The sequence below is a fragment of the Lycorma delicatula genome, chromosome 1, assembly GCF_047948215.1.
Source record: "Lycorma delicatula isolate Av1 chromosome 1, ASM4794821v1, whole genome shotgun sequence".
In the NCBI taxonomy this organism is placed as follows: domain Eukaryota; kingdom Metazoa; phylum Arthropoda; class Insecta; order Hemiptera; family Fulgoridae; genus Lycorma; species Lycorma delicatula.
This window is the reverse complement of record NC_134455.1, coordinates 156,539,868-156,561,736: the sequence shown is the minus strand read 5'-3', so window position 1 is coordinate 156,561,736 and position 21,869 is coordinate 156,539,868. Positions and strand designations below refer to the sequence as shown.

The following is a 21,869-nucleotide window of genomic DNA, read 5'->3' as shown; positions in this document are numbered from 1 at the left end:
TGTTAATAGTTTTTTCTATGGGTATGCTCTATAAGGTACATTTTACTAATGTCATAACTAACCATATTAGTATTATCTCCAATTTTTAAATCTTTTAATTTATTTATAAATTCAAATCCATTTTTTATATTGCATTTGTAGCCTAAATTCATTTTTATTGTATTAATTTAGATATTAAGAGAATCGGTTAATATAATTTAATTTTTTTATCATGAACGCAGCAACTCATCAAGTTTTAATTTAGGTTAGTCGAGTTCCAAGTGTGCACCTATTGTAGCTTGGCAGATGTCTAGACAATAATCTCTATAATCTTTGGTATTATTAGGTTAACAGCTTCAACAATTCTCTTGTTTTAAATTGTCCAAATCTTGAACTTTTCTTTGGTACACACAACCTTTAATAAATCCCCAAATAAAGATATCCAAAGGAATGATATCTGGAAATCTAGGTTGCCATGCAGTTGAACCTCCTTGTCTGATCCTACATTCAGGGAAATTGTTGTTGAAGAACATGGTAACATCTTGAAAGTGTGGTGGAGCACCATCTTGGAAACTGAAACCTGCAGAAATCTGAGGAACAGCAAAGTTCTCAAGCATTTCAAGGTATGTGTGTCCTATCACAGTGGGCTCCTTGAAAGAAAAAGGACTGATTACACCATTTTTGTGGAGTCCTAACCGGACCTTGACTTTCAGTGTGTCTTTTTTATTTTCAATTACTGTATGGGGTTTTCAATACTCCAAATTTGGCAATTGTGTCTGTTATCTTTCCTGTAAGTATGAAAGGTTGCCTCACTTAATTTAGTTACCACTAAATAACAACATATCAAGATAAGCAGAATTGTTTTCAACGCTGTGGATTATCTCTGTAGCAAACTGATAATTTTTGACGGCAATCATTTGGTTTAATGTGATTGAGTTGTAACTTGTAGGCTCGCAAATGGAGCTGCTTATGAGCAGTGTTGTAAAAAGTGGAACAAGGAATTAGCAAATCATAACTACTCTGCCTATTTGACTTTCCAGGACTGGTAGTGAATACATTGTGTACACAGTCCACAGTCTCATCACTAACTGAAACTTTTTGGATGATTTGCAGTGTTTGTGAAGCCAAGCTTGGATGTAGCTGTTAAGTCATCTCCCACTGATGAATAGATTTGGATATAGCAGGATTGATATTTCATACAGTTCATACACACCATTGAACATGCGTAACTGACTGAAACTCCATGTTGACTGACTACAATTGCATTGTAAGTTGGCTTGCCTGCGCATGCACCACTGACCTTAAGAGTATGCAGAACAAATTTTGGAGGTTGAGCCTACATTTAAGAGATTATGATGATTGCTTTTCTAAATATAGACCATTACTTTTTTGTACCTGAAGCCCAGACACTCAGTACACATTTAAGAAAATGATGTCTTACAAATAGTTTTTAAAACTTTTTGGCGTTTATGTTATGCTTCATATTATATAATTCATTGGCCTTTAGTTGTTAAATAAAATATTATTAGTTTTCTTCTGGAGGCCTGTTCTCATTGGAATTTTATTTTAATTCAGTGTAAACTTTGACCATAATCTCAGTGCTATATTTACATATCCACAATTTGAGTATATTTATTTATTAGTTTGTGTATGTATATGTGTAGATGCATCAAATATAAGCTCTTATATTTTTATTTCATAAGTATTTTATTGTTTTATTTTTTTTTTAGTGCTGTTGTCCAAAAATATCTACTAGAGAAATCAAGGATTTGTTCTCAAGGTCGAAATGAACGTAACTATCATGTATTCTATTACTTGCTGGCAGGTGCATCAGATGCTGATAGACAGTTGTTACATCTACGAAATATTCAATCATATAATTATTTAAATAGGGTAATTAATTTAAATCATTAGTGTTTGCTATTTCTGTGTGTTTTACAGTTTACTTAATAAGAATTTGTATGTTATACATGTATATTATGAATGAGAATGTTATTTGATAAAAATGATAATAGAACCATTTCCTTTTTTAAACTACTAAAATTTTTTAGATATTCACTTTTTTTATGTATTGATCAGATTGTTTTTTAATTGATAAATTTTATTATAAGATTATTGTTATTTCGTGTGAAGTTACTGTCAAAACGTTACTGTAAAAGTTGAGACTGGCCTGATCAAAGCAAATGAATTAAAAGACTAAGATGATACTTCTGCAATCTTATTGTATGTCAGTCAACTTGGTGTTAAATTATAAGTGTAATGCTACTTAGCTTTAACAGAACAATAAAACATAATTGAGAAATTCAAGAATTTATTTATAAGGATCATTATCATTGCCACTTAATAATCATTGGGTTCATAGATCTGTCCAATAATTAGAGTTATGGAATTGACCAAGTAACCTTGACTGAATTTGAAAATTTAAACATATGACAGAGTTAATTTTTCTACTCTTTACAAATAATCATGACAACAATGCATGATGTCTAGATGTCTAGACATCAGCTTCTTTATAAGCCTTACAGTGGTCTGACACTGTCTTGTAGTATTATAGATGCATGAGTAAAATTTATATATACTCTTATACCATTCAAAATCAACCAATATTAATCACAGCAGAAGAAATCTCACACATTGTACCCAGAATTAAACAAATACCATTCTTATTGTTTATTTCAGTGTTAAGGTGACTTTTTACCCTTGATTTGTATGTTCTTAGAGCTCAGTTAACTGTAAATTTTAATGTTGGAGAAAATTTTTATTTTTATTTTATCTTGTAACATTTACTAATTTAGATGTTATTAAAGGCAGCATTCTACAGTATTCAGGAAAACAATTTCCTAAAAACTTAAGGGTTTGAAAAAGCAATAGGATTTCTGTAAAAATTACCAAAAAGACATTTTTAAGTAGGTGGTAAACGAGATTGATTGTAACGAACAGAAATTTTTTCACCCAGAAACTTCTCTCATGTGCATCACAAAGTATATGTAATCCCCAAATGGTATGTATTGCATAATTAATTTCAAATTGCATTATAAAACTATCATAACTTGTTTCATTTTTACCTCTTTTCTCATTTAAATAAACTTTGTCTTGCATAAATTTATTTCTTTGTGATGTACAACTAATTGATGTTATTTTTTTAAATTGCAGAGTGGGTGTTATGTTCTTGATAATGTTGATGAAAACTATGAATTTTCTCGACTAAAGCAGTCAATGGAAATGGTTGGATTTACTGCTGAGAAGCAAAGGCGATTATTTGCTGTATTGTCCGCAGTATTATTATTAGGTTATTTTGATTAATTTTTATTTTTAGCGTAGACTTTTTCTTATTTCTTTCTTCCTTTAACTTTTCTTTTCATGTTTTGTATACTCTTCTCTCTTTTTTCTCTAAAAAACATGGCAAGCAAAGAACACCTCATGTATATAATATTAGTACAACCAAGTTGTTTGTTTAATTATCTTATTGTACAATCTATTTAGTGAAGCCTGAAACCCTATAGCATCTGCATTGCACAGTACTTATCTACCGTTATGTAATATAGTAATATGACAGTGAATAGAAAAACTTTGTATATGAAGAAAAATAAGTGTTTAGCTTACTACACTTATTTAGATTGTTGAACCGAGCATAGCAATATGGTCTTCATATAAAACATTCAGTATAGTTTACTGATGAACAAAAATCTCTACAAATCGAAATATTTATAACCTGTTTCTGAAATTTATTCTTCAATTTCAGATTTTTGCCACCTTTTGAATCTTGTGATTTTCTTCTCTTCCTTTCTCTACCTCCAGTATTCCTTCATTAAATTCTTTATTTGTTTATTTTGATAAGGTGTTCTTGGTCTTTTTATTTTTCGCAATTATATATTAATTAATATTACATTATTTATTTTTTTAATGTTGGTCATTTTCAATTGTCTCATGTTAAGTTGCTTACAACTGTTAGGTTATAGCACCAATATTTCTAATTTAAATTAATCTTTACTGCAAGGAATCAAGATATTCCAGGAATGAAGACAATTATTGTTATGAGTAATAAGCTAAGTATGATATGGGTGGTTGGGATACAGATAGTGTCCTCTGTGGCAAGGACCTCTCCCTCTGTAAATTATTGATATAGTCACCAAACAGTATGTATTACTATAAACATTTTATTAAAATGCATTCTAGCAGCAAAATTACATAAAAAATAACTTAAAATTTTACCTTAAATAGCTTAAATATTTTTGTATTATATGCACAATATAATTTGTTTTAATTTTAAAAAATTAAAAATAGAAATTTAAAAATACATAAAATAAACTTTACTTGTTTCTCAATCAAGTCTAAATGAAAAATTTTTATTTGTGTGCAATTTTTAAATGAGTCAAATTAACATCTTCCAATTGGACTTGACTGAGAAACCAGCATAGCTTTCTCTTTTTTTTATATCTGCAATTCTTCAATGAAAAATAAATATATAGATTTAGAAATCTGTTAACGAACTAGATTGGGATCATTGGGTTAGTTAAGCAAAGAAAATTAGTTAAACTGGGGAGTTGCTTTTCTATTAATAAATGTTAACAGTAAAGAGCTTTTTGTAAACTGTTAAAAGTTTGATAATGATTAAGACACTACACATTTATTCTATTTTTAAAATTACTACATTAAATTTAATACATGGCAGATAAAATTCTACCTGTAATTTTACTTTGTTAAATTAAAAGGATATATTTTATTTATAGTCTGTTCTTGAATCTAGGTGTTTACAATAAGATACTACAGTTAAAATAGTTGTCATTTTTTGACCCTAAACAAGTAAAATAACTAGCACAAACTAATGCAAATTAAACTGTTGATTTTGGTAAAGTCCTGTATGTTTTTGTTTAAAATATATGTGATCTTTCTTTGGTCTGCTGCTGAAGCATTTAACAATCATACATAGTCATTTTTTAAGTTCAAGGCCGTCATAATGCATTCTATTAGGCTGCATCAGTTTCTATTTCAGTTTCTTTTGATTCCCTTTAATCCTTTTCTGATTTATCTGATTTGTATTGTCATAACTTAAATAATTTCTTCTTGTTTGTAATTCTATTAAACCCATAGTGGTGGGTTGTATACATTTATTTACCACCATCTGTATCTAATAATGATAATAGATCCCTTAAATGATTTAGTAATTTATATTTCCAATTTCTGAATTTTTGGGATTTTACATTTCTTTTTTTGCAACATTATGTGAGCAAAGATTAAATTTTATCATAAAGTAATTTAATAATTGATACCGTAATCAAATGATTCTTTTGTTCTAACAATTTTTTATAGTGAACTAAAAGTCTGTTAATAGTAGAGAGCTGCTGCTTTTATAATTTGCTGAAGTGGAGTGGTAGTAAATATTATGAAAGTCTTTGAATGCAAGAAATGGTGAAAAATACAGTTGACAATAAACAGTGAAGTTTTTATTTTTTTTTTATCGTAGTACATATTTGTTATCTTCTTTTTGAATGTATCTTGTTTTCCTTCTTCTTCTATCTCATCTGAGCAACTCCTCAGTTTTTTCTTCTCACATTTTATTTGTGATTCCTTGTATCTGAACAACTAAAAAAGAGATAATATACATTTGAACCCAGTATGTATGTTAAGAGGCATCTATATTTACCATACTTCATCAGTTTTTTCATTGTCTTTTAAGGACTTAGCAAAATTAGTAATATCTTGTTTGTTTTGAGCTTCACTCAAGATTTGGACTTAAGTTTTTATTATTAGGTAAAATTATGCCAATTTTATTTTAACTCGCTCGTCTAGAATCGATTGATAAAGCAAGTAAATTTGAAGTTTCCTGTATTTTTTTGTAGGAAATGTGGAGTTCCAGCCAAGAAAATCAACATACCATCATGATGAAGCAGTAGCAGTTAGAAATCAGGATATTGTTTTAATAATATCAGAATTATTGAGGGTAAAACAGGAAACATTGCTGGCAGCACTCACAGCTAAGAGAGCAAGAGCATCTGGCGAGACTTTGATAATAAATTACAGATTACCAGAGGTAAAGGAAATTTTCTAAAATACAATTTTTTAAGAATTTTTAACAGAAATTTTAATATTTTTTTTATGTGTCACATTTTTTGAGTATAGTATTCAAAAAATAGGGTGTTATGTTATGTTCATTATAATTTTTTAATAATGACAGGAAAACAGTCAGACTGTCTGCCTGTAAATAGATTTACCATTTTTAAAAGCTTTAACTTGTTATAATCATATATTCTCAACGGCAGTGATTCTCAACCTTTTTAGCTCCACTACCCCAAAAAGTAAAAAAAAAAAAACATATAATGAAGATTTGCTACTCCTCCAACCACAACCCAGTGAAACCTAGTTAAAACTATTTAGCTGCATTGATAGCGACAGGTATGAACATGCATGAATGAGATGTACAAACATGAGCAATTTACAGGTTCCAACTTGATGTGTACGTGCTCCTTGTAATTTGGTCTGCTTGCATAATATTTACTGTAAGAGCATCATATTCTAGCATGCATATAATATGTCTGAACACGTGCTCTCAGCAGTGTAAAAGAGGCATAAGGGATTGCAGAACATCAGCTTTGTTTCAAATGTGAAGCATATGTCTGGTGCCTTAATTTAAGTTTTAAAAGTGTAGTTTCACTGAAAATATTTGGATGTTTCTGTTTTTTAGTGTATGGTCAAACAGTGTAACTGTCCTCTTTTTTCAGTTAGATTCTTATGCAAAATGGATAAATTGTGAAAAAATAAAATGATCCAATTACAAACAGTGAATTGATTGATAAAAAGATTAGATTGCACTATGAAAGGTATTTAAATTATGGTTTTACCTCTTTGGATGGAACGCCATAGTGCGTTGTTTGCTTTAAAGTCCTCTTTGATGAAAGCATGATGACATCAAAATTTATTTTACACTTTGAAACTATCCATATCATAAAAGCAGACCCTTGGATTTTTCGAAAGAAAATTACATACTTTGAGAAATCAACAACCCTCTATTTGTAAATCAAGACATGCACATAAAATTACACTTGAAGCGTCATTTCTTGTAGCATTAAGAGTAGCTAAGATGGCTAAACCTCTTACAATCACAGAAAACCTCATATTGGCTCCTGCAGTTGATATGGTCAGTGTTTTAATAAGCGTGGAAAAAGCAAAAAATTTTGCTTTCTAACTACACAGTATCAAGGCAGTGACATGGCTGCCAATGTTCATGATCAGATAATTCAGCAACTGAGTTCAAGTGAATTTTTGTGTATTCAGTTTGAAGAATCAATCAACAGATGTGGCAAATATTTCTGAGTTATATTTTGAGAGATATCAAAGTAAATGTGTTCTTCCGCAAATCAATACCTGCTCATGCAACAAACAGGACAATGTCTTTTTGATGGTTTTCTATAAAGCTACTAAAAACTATAACATAGATTGGACAAAATGTATTGCAGTATGTAGTGATTGTGCAATGGCAATAACAGGAAAGAACAATGGATTTCTGAAAAAATTAAAAGATTGTGGTATACCAAGGGTGGAATGGACGCATTGCTTCCTTCACAGACATGCTCTTGCCACAAAAAATATGCTGGAAAATCTCAATCAAACTCTTTGTAAAGCTGTAAAAAGGGCTAATTTTATTAAAAGTCAACCATTACAGAATAGGCTATTTGCTAAACTATGCAATGAAATAAGCAAAAAATCTCTTCTTTTCCAAACAGAAGTCAGATAGTTATCACGGGAGAAAGTGTTAACCTGGTTATTAAAATTGCAAGATGAATCAATATTTCTCCAGGTTAAACAAACACCATTTTCAATGTTTTTACAGAATAATAAGTATATGTTGCTATTGGCTTACTTAGCTGATATACTTTCACACTTAAATTACTTGAATGTGAATTTACAAGGAAGCGATTAAAGTTTTATTAATGACAGACAAAGCTTTCATTAAGAAGTTTGATATTTGGATTGTTCTTCCGATTATATAGAGAAAAATTTAGATGAAGAAGGCACTATTTTTCACCACAGTTTGGATAGCATGACCATGCATTGTGTAAGCTAAAAGTCAGTTGTAGGAGCATTTTCCAGAAGATAATTTCTCACAGAGATGGGTTCTGAAACAATTTATTGAAAGTATTGTTGCAGCTGCTAAGTTAGTAGTTGAGATTCACAATCACCTCATTGAAACATTTGCCAGTAAAATGTTAACTACAATTCGCATCTGAAGATTTAGATACATTTTGGCTTGCTCATTCAAGTGAATATGTAGATTTAGTCGCAGAAGCATTGAAAATATTAGTCACTTTCGTCACATCTGGCCCCTGTGAAAGGGTTTTTTTTAGTCTATGGTTGTTCTAAAAACCAAATACATTAATTGTCTTTTATCACTTGAAAACAATATGCTTTTATGTGTTTCTAACATAAATCCATATATGGGGAAACTTTTAAATGGAAAACAAACACAACCATCTCTAATCTATTTTCTGTACATGTATACTTACAAATGTAAGTAAGATCTTTATAATAAATGATTTTTTTTCGCATAAAATGATTTCATTATTCTTAACATGTAAAATTGAAGACTAATTTTGCCATCCTCCTTTCATATCACTACAATCCCCAGGTTGAGAAACACTGCTGTACAGTGAACAAAAAGAATTTGTCACTTGTCTACAGTTCTGTCAGCTTGACATGCCAGTCTGCAACAGTATGTTTGGCTCAGTGAAAATGGGAAAGGGAAACTACTTTACTCCCTTTTTTTTTTAGCAAACCTAGCTTAAGATTAAGATGCTTGTTTTTTTATGCTTGTTTATTTATTAAGATGCTGGTAGAACCAGTTTTGGAGTTGCCTGATATGATGAATGCCAGTATCTTTTTTTTTTTTGTGGAACATAACATGTATTTAAGCCCAATAAAATTGATATAATCAATCAAATTTAAGCTAAAAAATAAAATAAAATATTGCAAGTATAAGTATACTTGCAATATTTTTGTATTTCCTAATGTTGCATTGTTAAAAATTGTATGCAAGTAAAAAATTCCATTTATTATTGTTAAGAATTCGTAGGGTTTATACAAAATAAAAATAAAAAATTTATTAATCCAAAATCACATTCTCTTGCTATTTAAAGTATTTTTTATTTTTTTATTTTAATAGACCAATAAATAATTTTATTTATAATAATTAATTATTATTATTTATTTATACAATAAATAATTACAATACTTTATAATTTTAAATAGAATGTACATATATATCTAAGTAATTATATCTAAAATTGTATTAATATAAACCACCTAATTCAAAATATTGATATAAAACATACCTTACCTTAATTTTATCCTGAAAGTTCTTTCACAGGTTCCCAGTCATGATTTAATTAAAAACTGCTTGTTAAAAAAATTGAAATAAACCATGCACATGTTTGTTACATTAGTATATTATAATGAAAATTGTGTATTATTTTATTATGAGTGCTGCTATCTGTTACTGTTTTCATAAGACTGTCTCCCTCAAACACTGTAGGATGGCTCACCAAATTGAAATTTTCTCATATATTTAATTTTTATATTTTATATATATTTATGTCATTTTTATTAATTTCTAAATTTTGTTAATATCAGAAATAGAATGTTTATTGTTTATTTGATGGTCTTCCATATTAGATAAACCTAATTTATTATTTTTTTAATTTCTATAATGTTCAATAATCTAATGATTTAGTTTGAAAGGATCTCTTTATTTTTCCTATATAAATACAATGACAATCATTATATTTAATCTTTTAAATGCCACACAGATTGTTTATTTTATTATTTTTGTTTTTTAAATATTTTTTTGTGGTTTGTATGCTGGTTTATATATTTCTAAATTGTAAGTTTTAGTAATGCTTTCAATGATATCATTAGTGTATAAATTCTTTATAATAACACCTCAACCACCATAACCCAAAACACAGTAACAGAAAAAAATAGTCAACTTTCTCAGGCATCATCAGTCAATACACAATTCTATACATCAAACAAATAATACAAAAATTTAAATTTAGAAAACATAAACACATTAATAACCACAAAACTCATAATAACAAAACAACTCCTTTGCCATTACTGGAATGATGTAAATTTAAAATTTCACACTTCCTGTGTTCATAATCATAGTTGTTAACTGCTACAACCCTACCATGTCTTAAATTAAAACACTATCTTCAAATATAATCTGGTGGTTCATCATTTCTTATTTTTGTTTAAGTTTATAAATATAATATTTTTCAAGTATATTCATTTTTTTAATTCTTATTAGAAATCTCCAAAATTTCTAAATTATTTTTACAATTGGAAATATTATGCTTACACTGCAACAAATGGCTGGCCGCATTAGACACCTCTTTTTTTTTTTTTTTGTAGGTATTGAAATGTTCTGTAAAACATTTTTTTAAAGATACGTTAGTTTTACCATTTACGTTTATTTTTGTATATTCCCTAAGTCCTTCCTATTATTTTTATTTTTGTTATTTCTAAAATATTTTATTAATTTTATGATATACATAACTAATTTTTTTAATTATTTTATTTGAGGAAAAACTAATACTAATCACTGTGTTTATTTTCTTATTATATTTTTTTTAACTGTCACGGCACTTTATACTCTGTTTTTATAAACCTTTTCTATAATTTTATCAAAACCATTAAATATTGCTATTTGTTTTATTTCATCTATTTCTTTTTAGAGTTTATTTCTATTATTTTTTGTATAATGTATAGCTCAAAAAATCAGGTTTTTATATATATTAATTTTTGTGACTGGGTAATTAGAATTTACTTGTATTGTACATTGTGGATTTTTTAAAAACTCATTTTCTATAATAATGTTTATGTTTATTTCATTTTCAATATTTAAAAATGTATTTTTCTGTTGTTTTTCATTTTGCATGTAAATTTTAAATTTTTGTTATAATTATGAAATTTATTTAAAATGATCAAATGTTCATTATTTATACTTTGTGTGTATTCAGTATATCATAAACTATAATTTTTTTTGTGAATAACAGTTCTCATATTCAAATATTCCTTATAATGGTGACCAATTCATTTGTATACTCTGAGGCTTTTCTTTAAATGATATTTTATTATTTCTATTTTTTTTATCAACTGGTATATTATAGGGGTACATGGTCATCGTATCAAACCTAACATTATTGTTAGAATAACACTAAAATTTAAACTTATTAAAAAAAATTTAACTTATGACTGTAACAATTTTTTACTCTATGTTTATATTTAAGATTCTATTTTATTATAAGAATTTTAGCTATAAAATATGCATGTGCTGTTTTAAAATTTATTAGCAGTCTTATAGGATTATTTTATGTAATTTTGGTATCCAGTTAGTTTTGGAAGGTGTTCGTATATATGTATATTTTCTTGAGTGATAATCTAATTTATTATCTTAATTAAATATTGGTTTATAGTTGTAGTACAAGATCTGGCAGCTGATTTCTGCAAGTATCTGTTTTCTTTTTATGAAACTCGATGTAAGTGAATGATTAATGATAATTTAATACATTACTTCTGGGTTGCCTAGTAAAAATTAGCCACAGTTACCTTTAATTAAATATTTTATTACTGTCAATAAATGGATGTAAAGATAATATTGAATTTCTTGGAAATTGCTAAATTTTTTGAAGTGATTTTATTTCTGGATTGTAGACTGCAAGTTGAACCATAAAAATACAAGAATTGAGTGCTTCATCAATTGAAGCACTTAGGACTCTGTTTTGTTTATCAGCATGTTTACTATTGTAAATAAATCTCTTGCAATATCCAAAAGCTCTTAATAATTTTGACAAGGTAGAAAATTTTGTAAAAGTTTCATCAGGACTAGTTGTCGTATTAACTAAACTGGTAACAGGACGCTTTTCTGGTATATTTTTCAATTCAAACTCTGATTGAATGAAATCAATCATGAGGCCATGATGGTTATGAGGTTATGAGGCCATGAAATTGAATCCTTCATCAGCTAATCAGGTCCATGCCATCACATGCTTTGAATAAGATTGTTGACTGACATTCCACAAGATATAAAATCTGCATTATTGTCTTTGGTTGGAATGTGACACCATCTTAAATTTTTTTATCATTTCCTGTATTTGAGCTACTCGGTTAGCAACAAATGTCTTTGATCTTGTAGCAGGAGACAATATCCATGCTAGGCAAATTGTCAAATCAGTCCGTAACAAAATTTTGTCGAAGCTTGATGCGAAGAATTGGAACAGTCTTTTCTAATAATTTTGCAAGTAATAGCATTCCACATAACTCAAGTCTGGGTAAACTCACTGTTTTAACTGGTGCAACTTTAGATTTAGAACAAAGCAACTGAATTAAAACCTTCCCTGATTTATCAACTGAACGGGATATATAAACATGCACCGTATGCTTGTTGCGAGGCGTCACAAAACCCATGTATCTGTATGTTTTTTGTGATTATTTATGGTTACTTGTCTTGGTATAACTATTTCTTTTACAGATGGAAGTTGTTGTACTAAATTATTCCATTTAACTAAAAGTAGCAATGGAAGTGTATCATCCCAATTTATTTCAGAAATCCATAATTGTAAAAATATTTTATAAGAAATGATAGCAGGAGTAATTAGTCCTAACGGATCAAAAATTGATGCTACTATAGATGCTACTTCTCTTTTTGTAACTGGTTTTGAAGGGTTGACTTCATTATGTGCAATTTTAAATGTGTCTGAAGTGGGTGTCCAAACAAGCCCTAGTGTCTTGTCTAATTGTAGAAGTGAATTGTGTTCTACGAGGTCAGATGTTAAAGATTCAAGAATTTGTGGGCAGTTAGACAACCACTTTCATAGTTGAAACCCAGCAGAGATGAGTATTGATATTAAGTCATCTTGGATTTTTAATGCTGTGTCAATATCACTTGCTTCTGACAATAAGACATCAACTTAAAAATCACAGTTTAGAACTTCTCCTGCTAAAGGGTACTTGGAATGTTCATCATTATAATTATATACTTGTGGATGTTGCGATTTGAAAGGCAGCCTAACAACAAAGCAACCACTGTCATCTCTCACTGTTGTTTTCAAGAAATATTTCTCACAGTCATCTTCTTCCTTTGTCATCTGAACCATAGTAATTACTTCCAGCTCACAGAATTTTGTTAATTTTTGCTGAAGATCATCTTCGGTTCGAGTAAAATATGTTTCTGTAGGAGTCACAACTTCTTCAGATGATGGAGTCCTTCCAGATTAGATCCAGCCTAAAAGCACAGATCGGTTTCAAAAAGCACAGGATGATTTCCAGGTCTACTCATTTTATTGCTTCTTAAAATGCTAAGATACATTTCAGCTCCCAATAAAATATCTATACATGCCGGTTTAAAGAAATATGGATCTAGCAATTAAAGATCTTGGGATAGATTCCAGTAACCTGGCTGCAGCAGGGTAGCTGCTATGTCATATGTAATTTTTCGTAAAATTGAACAAGAAATATTTGTCTTAAAACTACTGTAATTTGAAAACAATTCAATCTTAACACTATGTTTTGCATCAGTAGATGAATTATTGATTCCAACAACAGGGATAGGATTACTGATTTTTCTCAAATTAAGTCTCTGAACACAGCTATCAGTTATAAAATTTGACTGACTAGCCGAATCAAGAAGAACACGGCAGGTCTGAAAATTGCATATCCATCTCTAACTTTCACTAAAGCGGTTGACAAAAATATATGTGGTCGTACTTTATTTCGTAGCACAGTAAGCCATAAAGCTTCCATTAATTTCACCATTAGTCTTTGCAATATCAGATGTTTTATCGTTACTATAACTAGTACCAGAATTGTTAGGAAGTGAATTCTGTTCGCTGGCACTAGTAGCCATAGGAAATTCAGTAGAACCTTTGTGTATTAGAGTGTGATGTTTAAATTTGCATATTCTGCAACCACTAGAAGAACACTTCTTCGATATGTGACCTGTTCTCAAACAATTAAAGCACAAAGATTTGTCTTTAATGAATTTAGTTTTCTTCTCAATATTTAAATTACTAAATTTAGGGCATTTATAAATTGAATTCTTTTCACTGCATAATTCACCATTTTTGGATCCTGTTGCTACAATTGAGCTGGACTGATGTGCTGCCGTTTCGGTTTTCAAGGCTTGGCATAAAAATTCAAAAAATTCTTTAAGTGATGGAAATGACTGGGTTGTATTTTTCATTTTCCACACTTTGTCTTGTGATCTAACTTATCAGTAAAAAGTTGTTCTAAAATTATCAGATAGTATGGTTTATCTAATTCTAAAGACTTTAGAGCATTTAAGTTACTAGTTGCTGTGTTTATGAATTGACACAACTCGGTGGCATCTTCCTTTGATAATGCTTTAATATTTAGAATGCCTTTAATGTAAGCTGATGAAATCAGTTTTTTATTTTTGTATCTGTCGACTAATAATTGCCATACTGAGGAATAATTCACTTCTGTAATAGCTAAATTCTTAATTGCATGCGCTGCTACTAATTTTAAGGTAGACACTAAATAATAAAATTTCTGAATAACACTAATATAATCGTTATTATCTACCATTTGTTTAAATGCATCTGAACATGACAACCAGTTCTCATATTTCCCATCAAGGGTAGGTAATTTGATAGCCTGTAATTTTAATACAGGTTTATTTGAAATTCCAGACTTTACAGAACGATCTGAAAGTTTTTTGATCTGGATTGTATTAGAGGTTAAGTATTCATCCATTTTGGCCTTAATACTAAAATTCTTGTCCTCAAACTCAAGCCTATCGTTGATTTCTTCTTCTATGTCATCTGCGATTTCAATTTAATTTTGAATTTCATCATACTTCTTTAAAAGATCTGATAATGCTTGGTATCTAACCCTAATTTCATTAAGTGGTGTGTTTAAATCACACTTTCCAAAAAGGATTTCATTCAAATTGACTGTGCCTTACAAACACCACGTTGCCTTACTAGACTTTAATTCATCTGTTTTTGGAGGCATTTTGGAATATTTTTGAAAAGTGTAATGAACTAAATGGTAGGGCCGTAATGAAAAGAAGGTAACTTCTAAATTAAATTAGGATAAACAAAAAGAAAAACATGGGAATAACATAATTTACATAAAGGAATAAACATGATAATATGAAATATTTGGAAATAACTGGTCTTAGATATGGAAAGATAATATTATGAGAATAATAATAATGAGCTTATCTGTCAGATTCCTATCTCAGTTGGCTGTTAGTGCTGCTGCTGCTATCATCTGGACTGGCTGAAGTTATGCATCACTGATGTAGACTGGAGCTGGTTATTACACAATGATTTAATGAAGGTCACTCACTGATAACAATGCTTACATGCACTGAACATGTGTTGTGTTCTAAAAAAGTACGAACACAAAGTACTAATATTCACTTATTTTTATACCATATTTAATTTAAAAAAACTTATTAATATTTGCCTGTTCAAGGCAACTTGTACAAAACTGTTTTAATGCAACTATGTTTTGTAAGACTAACTTCCGTGTATATAAAGTAACACATTAACACTCTCTTCAGGTAATGTTTCCTAATCTACTAATTAAAATCCAGCCCGGAAGACCAATGTTTCAGCTTACACTGCGAAATAAAAACCTCAATTTTGAACTGTAAACTATTTATTAATAACATACACAACATGTTATTGAACTTTAAATTACAGAAAATTGAGCTAATCTAATACACTGGTAGTAACAGAGGCTGTAGAAAGGCGTGTTGTCTCTCTTAACTGCGAGCTTACTTCCAAATAAATAAAAAAAAGAAAATTTTTAATTTGAAAAGCTCATTGTAGAATCAATATAAAATAAAAGCTCAATCACAAAACAATTCAAATTAAGGGGGGAACAACGAAAAAATGTACTAGGGCTATGTAGTCTGATTACATGTATATTATTAAAAATAAAAAATTAACATTAGCAATACAAAAAATAATACATAAGGATACTTTCCTGCACATATAAAAATAATGATGACCTTGCATCGAATACACCTATTTACCCAGTCTCATTGTCCTGTCTCATCAAACACAGAACACATCACCACTTCCGTGCGAGCCAACTCAAAACACGTCTCCACTCCATGACTGCTAAATTCACACTAGCCCTGAAAACAAAGAATGTCAGTCTGGCTTCCCCCGCCAGACGCCCGTTCGTATTTTTGCACGTACACACTTTTTTCTGAGAATGTATATGCTCACACCAGTCCACGATGACATCACCGTCTGGCTATCCAGACCATGTCAGACATCAAAAAACAAAGTTATGTAATACAATTTCTTATTAAACTATTAAAATAATATAATACTATTGCCTATTTTCTGTTTTTAATATCAGCTAAGCCAAATGAATATTAACTACCTTTTAAAATATTGAAACTTTTTTCTTTATGACATAATATATATTGTTCGTTACCAACAAAATTTAGAATGGTTACAGAACCCCCCTTTTTTGTTGTTTTGAATGGCCTGCCAATCAGAACAACAACAAAAAATCACCATATATATTTTGTTTTTATACAAGAAATAATAAAAAATTTACATAACAATCCTCGAATAAAAGTCATTTGTATAACTAACAATATTTCAAGACTTACATATGTTAATCATCTTCAGTTTATAATTTAATCACAATCTCAACAGAATACATATTACATGAAATCATCAATATTCCTACCTACACACAAGTACTATAATACAGAAATCTGGCTGTACAAAAAATTTATTTTTTTTCGTTACAAAACAAAAATACTTATAAAACAATTATAGACTTATAAAATTCTAAACTTTATCAATCCAGTCAATAACTTTTACACATTACAAAACATAACAAATTCATAATAAAATAAATTCTACAAACAAATACTTCTCTTCATTCTATTATAAGCTGACAACTTCTTTTTTATCAATTCAAATTTCATCTAATCTACTGGTACATAATATTTTCTTAATTCTACTACATTATAGGTTTATTTGACTTAATATTTAATAACAATATAACCTTTAATTGTTTACATTTCACTGTCTTCATAAAAGCACCAGTTATATTAGATATAACAACAAAAACAACAATAAACAAAACATTCTGATACTCAACAAATACTAATATTACTATAACTAACATTCACTTAAAACTAATTTTCTGTATCCAGAATTATGATTTATTAAAATCTCTCTTATTTTCTTTAATAGGCCTAAGACCTTCTGACAACATTGAACAAGCCTTCCTCAATGCTGTCTCACCCCGTTTCTCGTATTTTGGTGCTCTCCGTCTCCTCTTGCTCCCTTTGAGCTATTATCATTGCGATACATCCTTCCACTACTGCTTTGATCAATTCTATTACTACTTTGCGCATTATTGTTTCCACACCTTCTCTGTTTTTGCCCTTATCTGTTCCTATCATACCTTTCATATTTATCATGTCTGGCATAACTTTGCTCGCCATTATATCTAAAATCTCTGTGTTCACTCCTATTATTAAATTTCTGGTCCTCCTGCCATCCCATAATCAGGTTCTCTAATGTATCTAAAGTTTCAGGCCGTGCTGCTAACAATACTAGTCTTAAATTTTCTGGTAACTGCCTTGCAATACTTCTTACAAACGTGGCAATCGGCATAGGCGGATCCAAATATTGTGATTGATTGTAAGTCCTTACTGTGTAACTATGTACATCCTAGTAATGACCCATAAACTTACTAACCCCCATTATCCTGCCTCTTAACTCTTCTTGCTTCTCTTCTGACCAAAATCGTTTCAAAAATGATACCTTAAATTCATCAAACCCTTCCCATTCTCTATAGTGTGCCTCAAACCAAAGTTCGGATCCTCTTTTAAAATATCTTCTCATACTTGCAATTTTGTATTCCCATTTCCATCTTTTTTGTTTAAAATTCATCTTTAGATGATCTAAAAATGTTTTTGGATGTGGTTCCCTGTGCTCATTGTAGAACTCTGGTACCATCTCCGCTTGCACTTCCCAACATTTTTATTGACTAAATCTAATTCCAGTTCTTCTTTAAACATTTGAAATTTGTTATTCATTTTAGTCTCAACCCCCTCAACATCACTTAAACCTTGTCTAAATTTGATTCACAAACATTTAATTTTTTACTAATGTGATTTATACTTTGATCTAATGTAACTAATCTTTCGTTTAATTCTTTTTTATTTTTTGTAATTATAAGCTTAGTTTTTCTCCTTCTTGTACTGCCTGTTTCTCAACATCATCAATCTTATCAAGTATTTTTTTTTTATTTATTTTCATTTACCTCCACAATTTTCTTAACCGTCTCATCAAACCTAACCTCAAAATTTAACTGTTTCTGCTTAACCTCTTCATCATGCACCTCCTTCAATTCTTTATAATTTTGTTGACATTCTTTTTCGAAGTATTGTACCTCCTTGTCAAAATTTATTGTATATTCACTTAACCTTCTATTTGTCTCCTCAATTTTAGAATTTAAATAATCAAATTTGGAGTTTATATTCTCAGTTAGTTCTACGTTCACGTTCAATTCTATTATTATTTTTCTCCAGAAAATGTTGACTGTTTATTAGTTTTTTTTTGTGTGATTGTGATTGATTGTTATTATTGAATTTAATTAGTTCAGTGGTCAATATGTTAATAAATTGTTTGAATTTAAAAAAAAAAAGTATTTTATATATGTTTTCACTTTTTTGTGTCTTATTATGTATTGTTTGTAACAGTTATTTTATCATATTTTGACAGTTGTTTTTTATGATATTATTAAATAAAGTAGTATCATATCCATGTTTCAGTGTATTTTAATAGTGACGTCTAAATAATTTAACATTCTATTATCTATTTCAAATCTTAATTTTAAATTTTCATTATTGGAATTTAATCTGTTTCATATTATTAGATCTACATTGGTTATTACTGGATTATGTATAATGAGAATATGATCAACATATGCCGTGTTAATATTAAAACTTTATGTGTATGAATGGTGATGGCATCACTGAATTAGTCTATGTACACTAATTTATTCTCAAAATCCTGTAAATATATATCTGATATAATTGTTGGTAAGATAATGTTTTTTATTTTTGTGTAATATTTGTAATTAAAAATAGTTTTGTTGACATATACAGAGTGACCTCAAAGTTCTCCCAGGACTTTCATAATGTATTCTACTTATGAAAATAGTGGAAAAAGTTCATATAAACATATGTCCTAAACTGTTTCATCTACGAGTTACAAATAATGAAAGATTTTACTCAAATTTCAGCTATCCCAATGAAATGAGGTCATATGGAAATTATTAGGACGTTAATTAATGGGGCAGAATTAGTGATTTCTTATTTTTTTTCTCCTGAAAAATCAAATGAAATAGGTCCTTGCTATCTGTTCTATACTATACTATCCTAGTATCTGTCATAGCTTTTGAAAAATTTGGATTAAAAACCCTGTTCTTTTATGATTGACAAACACTAACTTTGTTAAATTGGTAATAAACATGTAAAATTAAACAAAACTTGTAGAGAATTTAATTCTAAACAAAATGGTGTAAGATAAGTTGATACAAAAACAAATTTTTTAAATTTGAATTTTTTTTAGAAACTGTACACCATTTCAAAGTGCATTATACAAACCAGTTTATGGTAAATGTTCGAAAATGTTCCCACTATTCTCAATACATTACTTGGCACGCTTCTATACTGCTTTTTAGTTCTGGGCTGTTGTTAAGTTGCTCAGCTGCATCCATAATGCGGACACTTAATTCCTCACCAGAATGTATTTTTGTTTTGTATACAATATTTTTCATCTATCCCCAGACACAAAAATCTAAAGGTGTTAGATCAGGTGATGTTGATATCCAGGAATGTGGACCTCAACAACTGGTCCATTTCTCAGGGAAATAGTGATTTAAGTGAGTAGAAACAGCACTAGAGAAGTGAGGAGGTACGACATTGTAGAAGTATATTTCATGTCTCGGCGCTAGAGGAACAAGTAGAGTTCAGCATTCAAACGGCCAGCTAATATGAATGGTCCAAACAGCTGATTATGAAGAAGGCCGCACCATACATTGTTGGTAAATCGGTGTTGAAAATTTCCTTCCACCATGTCATGAGGATTTATTCCCCATTTATGCTCATTGCGTAGTTGACACCATTTCGAATGAAATTTGCCTTGTTGATAAACAAAACATACTTGTAGAATTATCAGTATGTATTCCACCAGTTGCAGAACTCCGAGTGAAGTGGATAGTCTACTGGCTTTATATGTTGAACTGGCTGTTTATGATAAGTATAAAACTTGTTTTGTTTAAGTTTCCTTCAAATCATCAAATGCAAAACTCCGATCTGCTTAGAAAGATTTTGTGTATTGATGCCCGAATTTCGTCAATAATAACTTCATCATAACAGTATCGGACAGATTGTTCATAGCTGGTATGAATACTAGGTAGTGTACCTGTTTCCTGATGATTCAAAAAGTCATGTTAATTGTTTTGGGATCTGGAATCCTGCGAATGATTAAAACACTAATACAATATGTTGTCCATCTGACAACATCCTTGCCATTCAAGAGCTTATTATTGAAGGTTCACTGTTGAAGAAATCACGTCAAAAGTGGGTATCAGTTTTGGAAGTGCTTGATGGGTTCCAAGGTTATTGAGCGAAATCAGGCAAAAACAGGTCATGTTGAAGATCTGTGAGAGACTTCTGAATCAATTTCACCAAGAATTTTTTGAGGCGCATCAGCACATCTGATGAGATATGAGTCCATCATTACACTCCAGAGTCAAAAATGGCAACTAAGGAGTGGCAAAGAAAGGATGAGGGCTGCTCAGTGAAATCCAAAACCTGTCTTGTCACCCAGAAAAGTTCTTGCAACAATTTTTTTTACTCAAGGGAGATTTACTCATTGATTTTCTCCACAATCAACGAAAGGTGAATGTGGCTTGCTATTGCCAGCTGCTACAGTCAACAGAAGCCACCTTCTGAAACCAAAGAACAGGCCACACATTGCGATTTTAACAAAGAATAAATTGGAAAAAATGCACTGGGAAACCCTCAACCGCTTTCCCTACAGTCCATATTTGTCCCCGTGTGACTATTTTTTGTTTGCACCCTTGACAGAATCATTTGGAGGGGAACGATTCGAAAACAATGAAGATAGCGAGGAGTACGTGGCAAATTGGGTGATGACTTTTCATGAACAAGGATTATTCAAGTTTCCAAATTGTTAGTAAAAGTGTGTATGCAGATCATGCAGGAGACTACATAGAGAAATGATGAGATATAAATTATGTATATTATTAATGAATAAATTTATAAAAAAATTATCGTTTATATTTGATTCACCCTTGTTTCTTTTACCACATATTTCTCAAAAACTACTGTAGATACAGTTCTGGAACCTAATTTATTCAATTTTTCAAATCAAAAACCATAAGAAATCATGAATTCTCCCTTAATAACATACAAAAAATTTTAGTACGATCTCATTTCACCAGGGTAGCTGAAATCAGAGCAAACTCTTTCACTAGCCGTAAATCTCAAAGCATTTTAGGACATATTTATATGAGCTTTTCCATTATTTTTGATTAGAATAAGTTTCACAGTACACCTGCTGTATTTCTTAAGATGATGGTGATACCTTAAATAAATTTTGGATCTTCTTAGTTACTTTTTAATTTACTTATTATTTCTACGGTACAGTCTGTAAGTATGCTTGGATAGATGTTAGTTATGTCATAACTAACCATTCTAGTGTCTATTTACATTTTAACTTTTTAATTTATTTAAAAAACTGTAACAATTTTTTTAATTAAATCTATTAAGGTAAATTCATTTTTTTCCT

General features: G+C 29.7%; 1 protein-coding gene across 8 annotated transcripts in view; it reads left to right on the top strand.

The window, feature by feature from the left end:
• Nucleotides 1-21,869, top strand: part of LOC142324637 (unconventional myosin-IXa-like) — a 198,086-nt gene that overhangs the window by 63,007 nt on the left and 113,210 nt on the right. For all 8 annotated transcript variants that reach the window (XM_075365531.1, XM_075365515.1, XM_075365494.1 and 5 more), the window contains 3 exons: nucleotides 1,710-1,872; nucleotides 3,133-3,268; nucleotides 5,820-6,010. In XM_075365531.1, coding sequence (XP_075221646.1) covers nucleotides 1,710-1,872; nucleotides 3,133-3,268; nucleotides 5,820-6,010 — 490 coding nt within the window. The remainder of the gene's footprint in view (nucleotides 1-1,709; nucleotides 1,873-3,132; nucleotides 3,269-5,819; nucleotides 6,011-21,869) is intronic.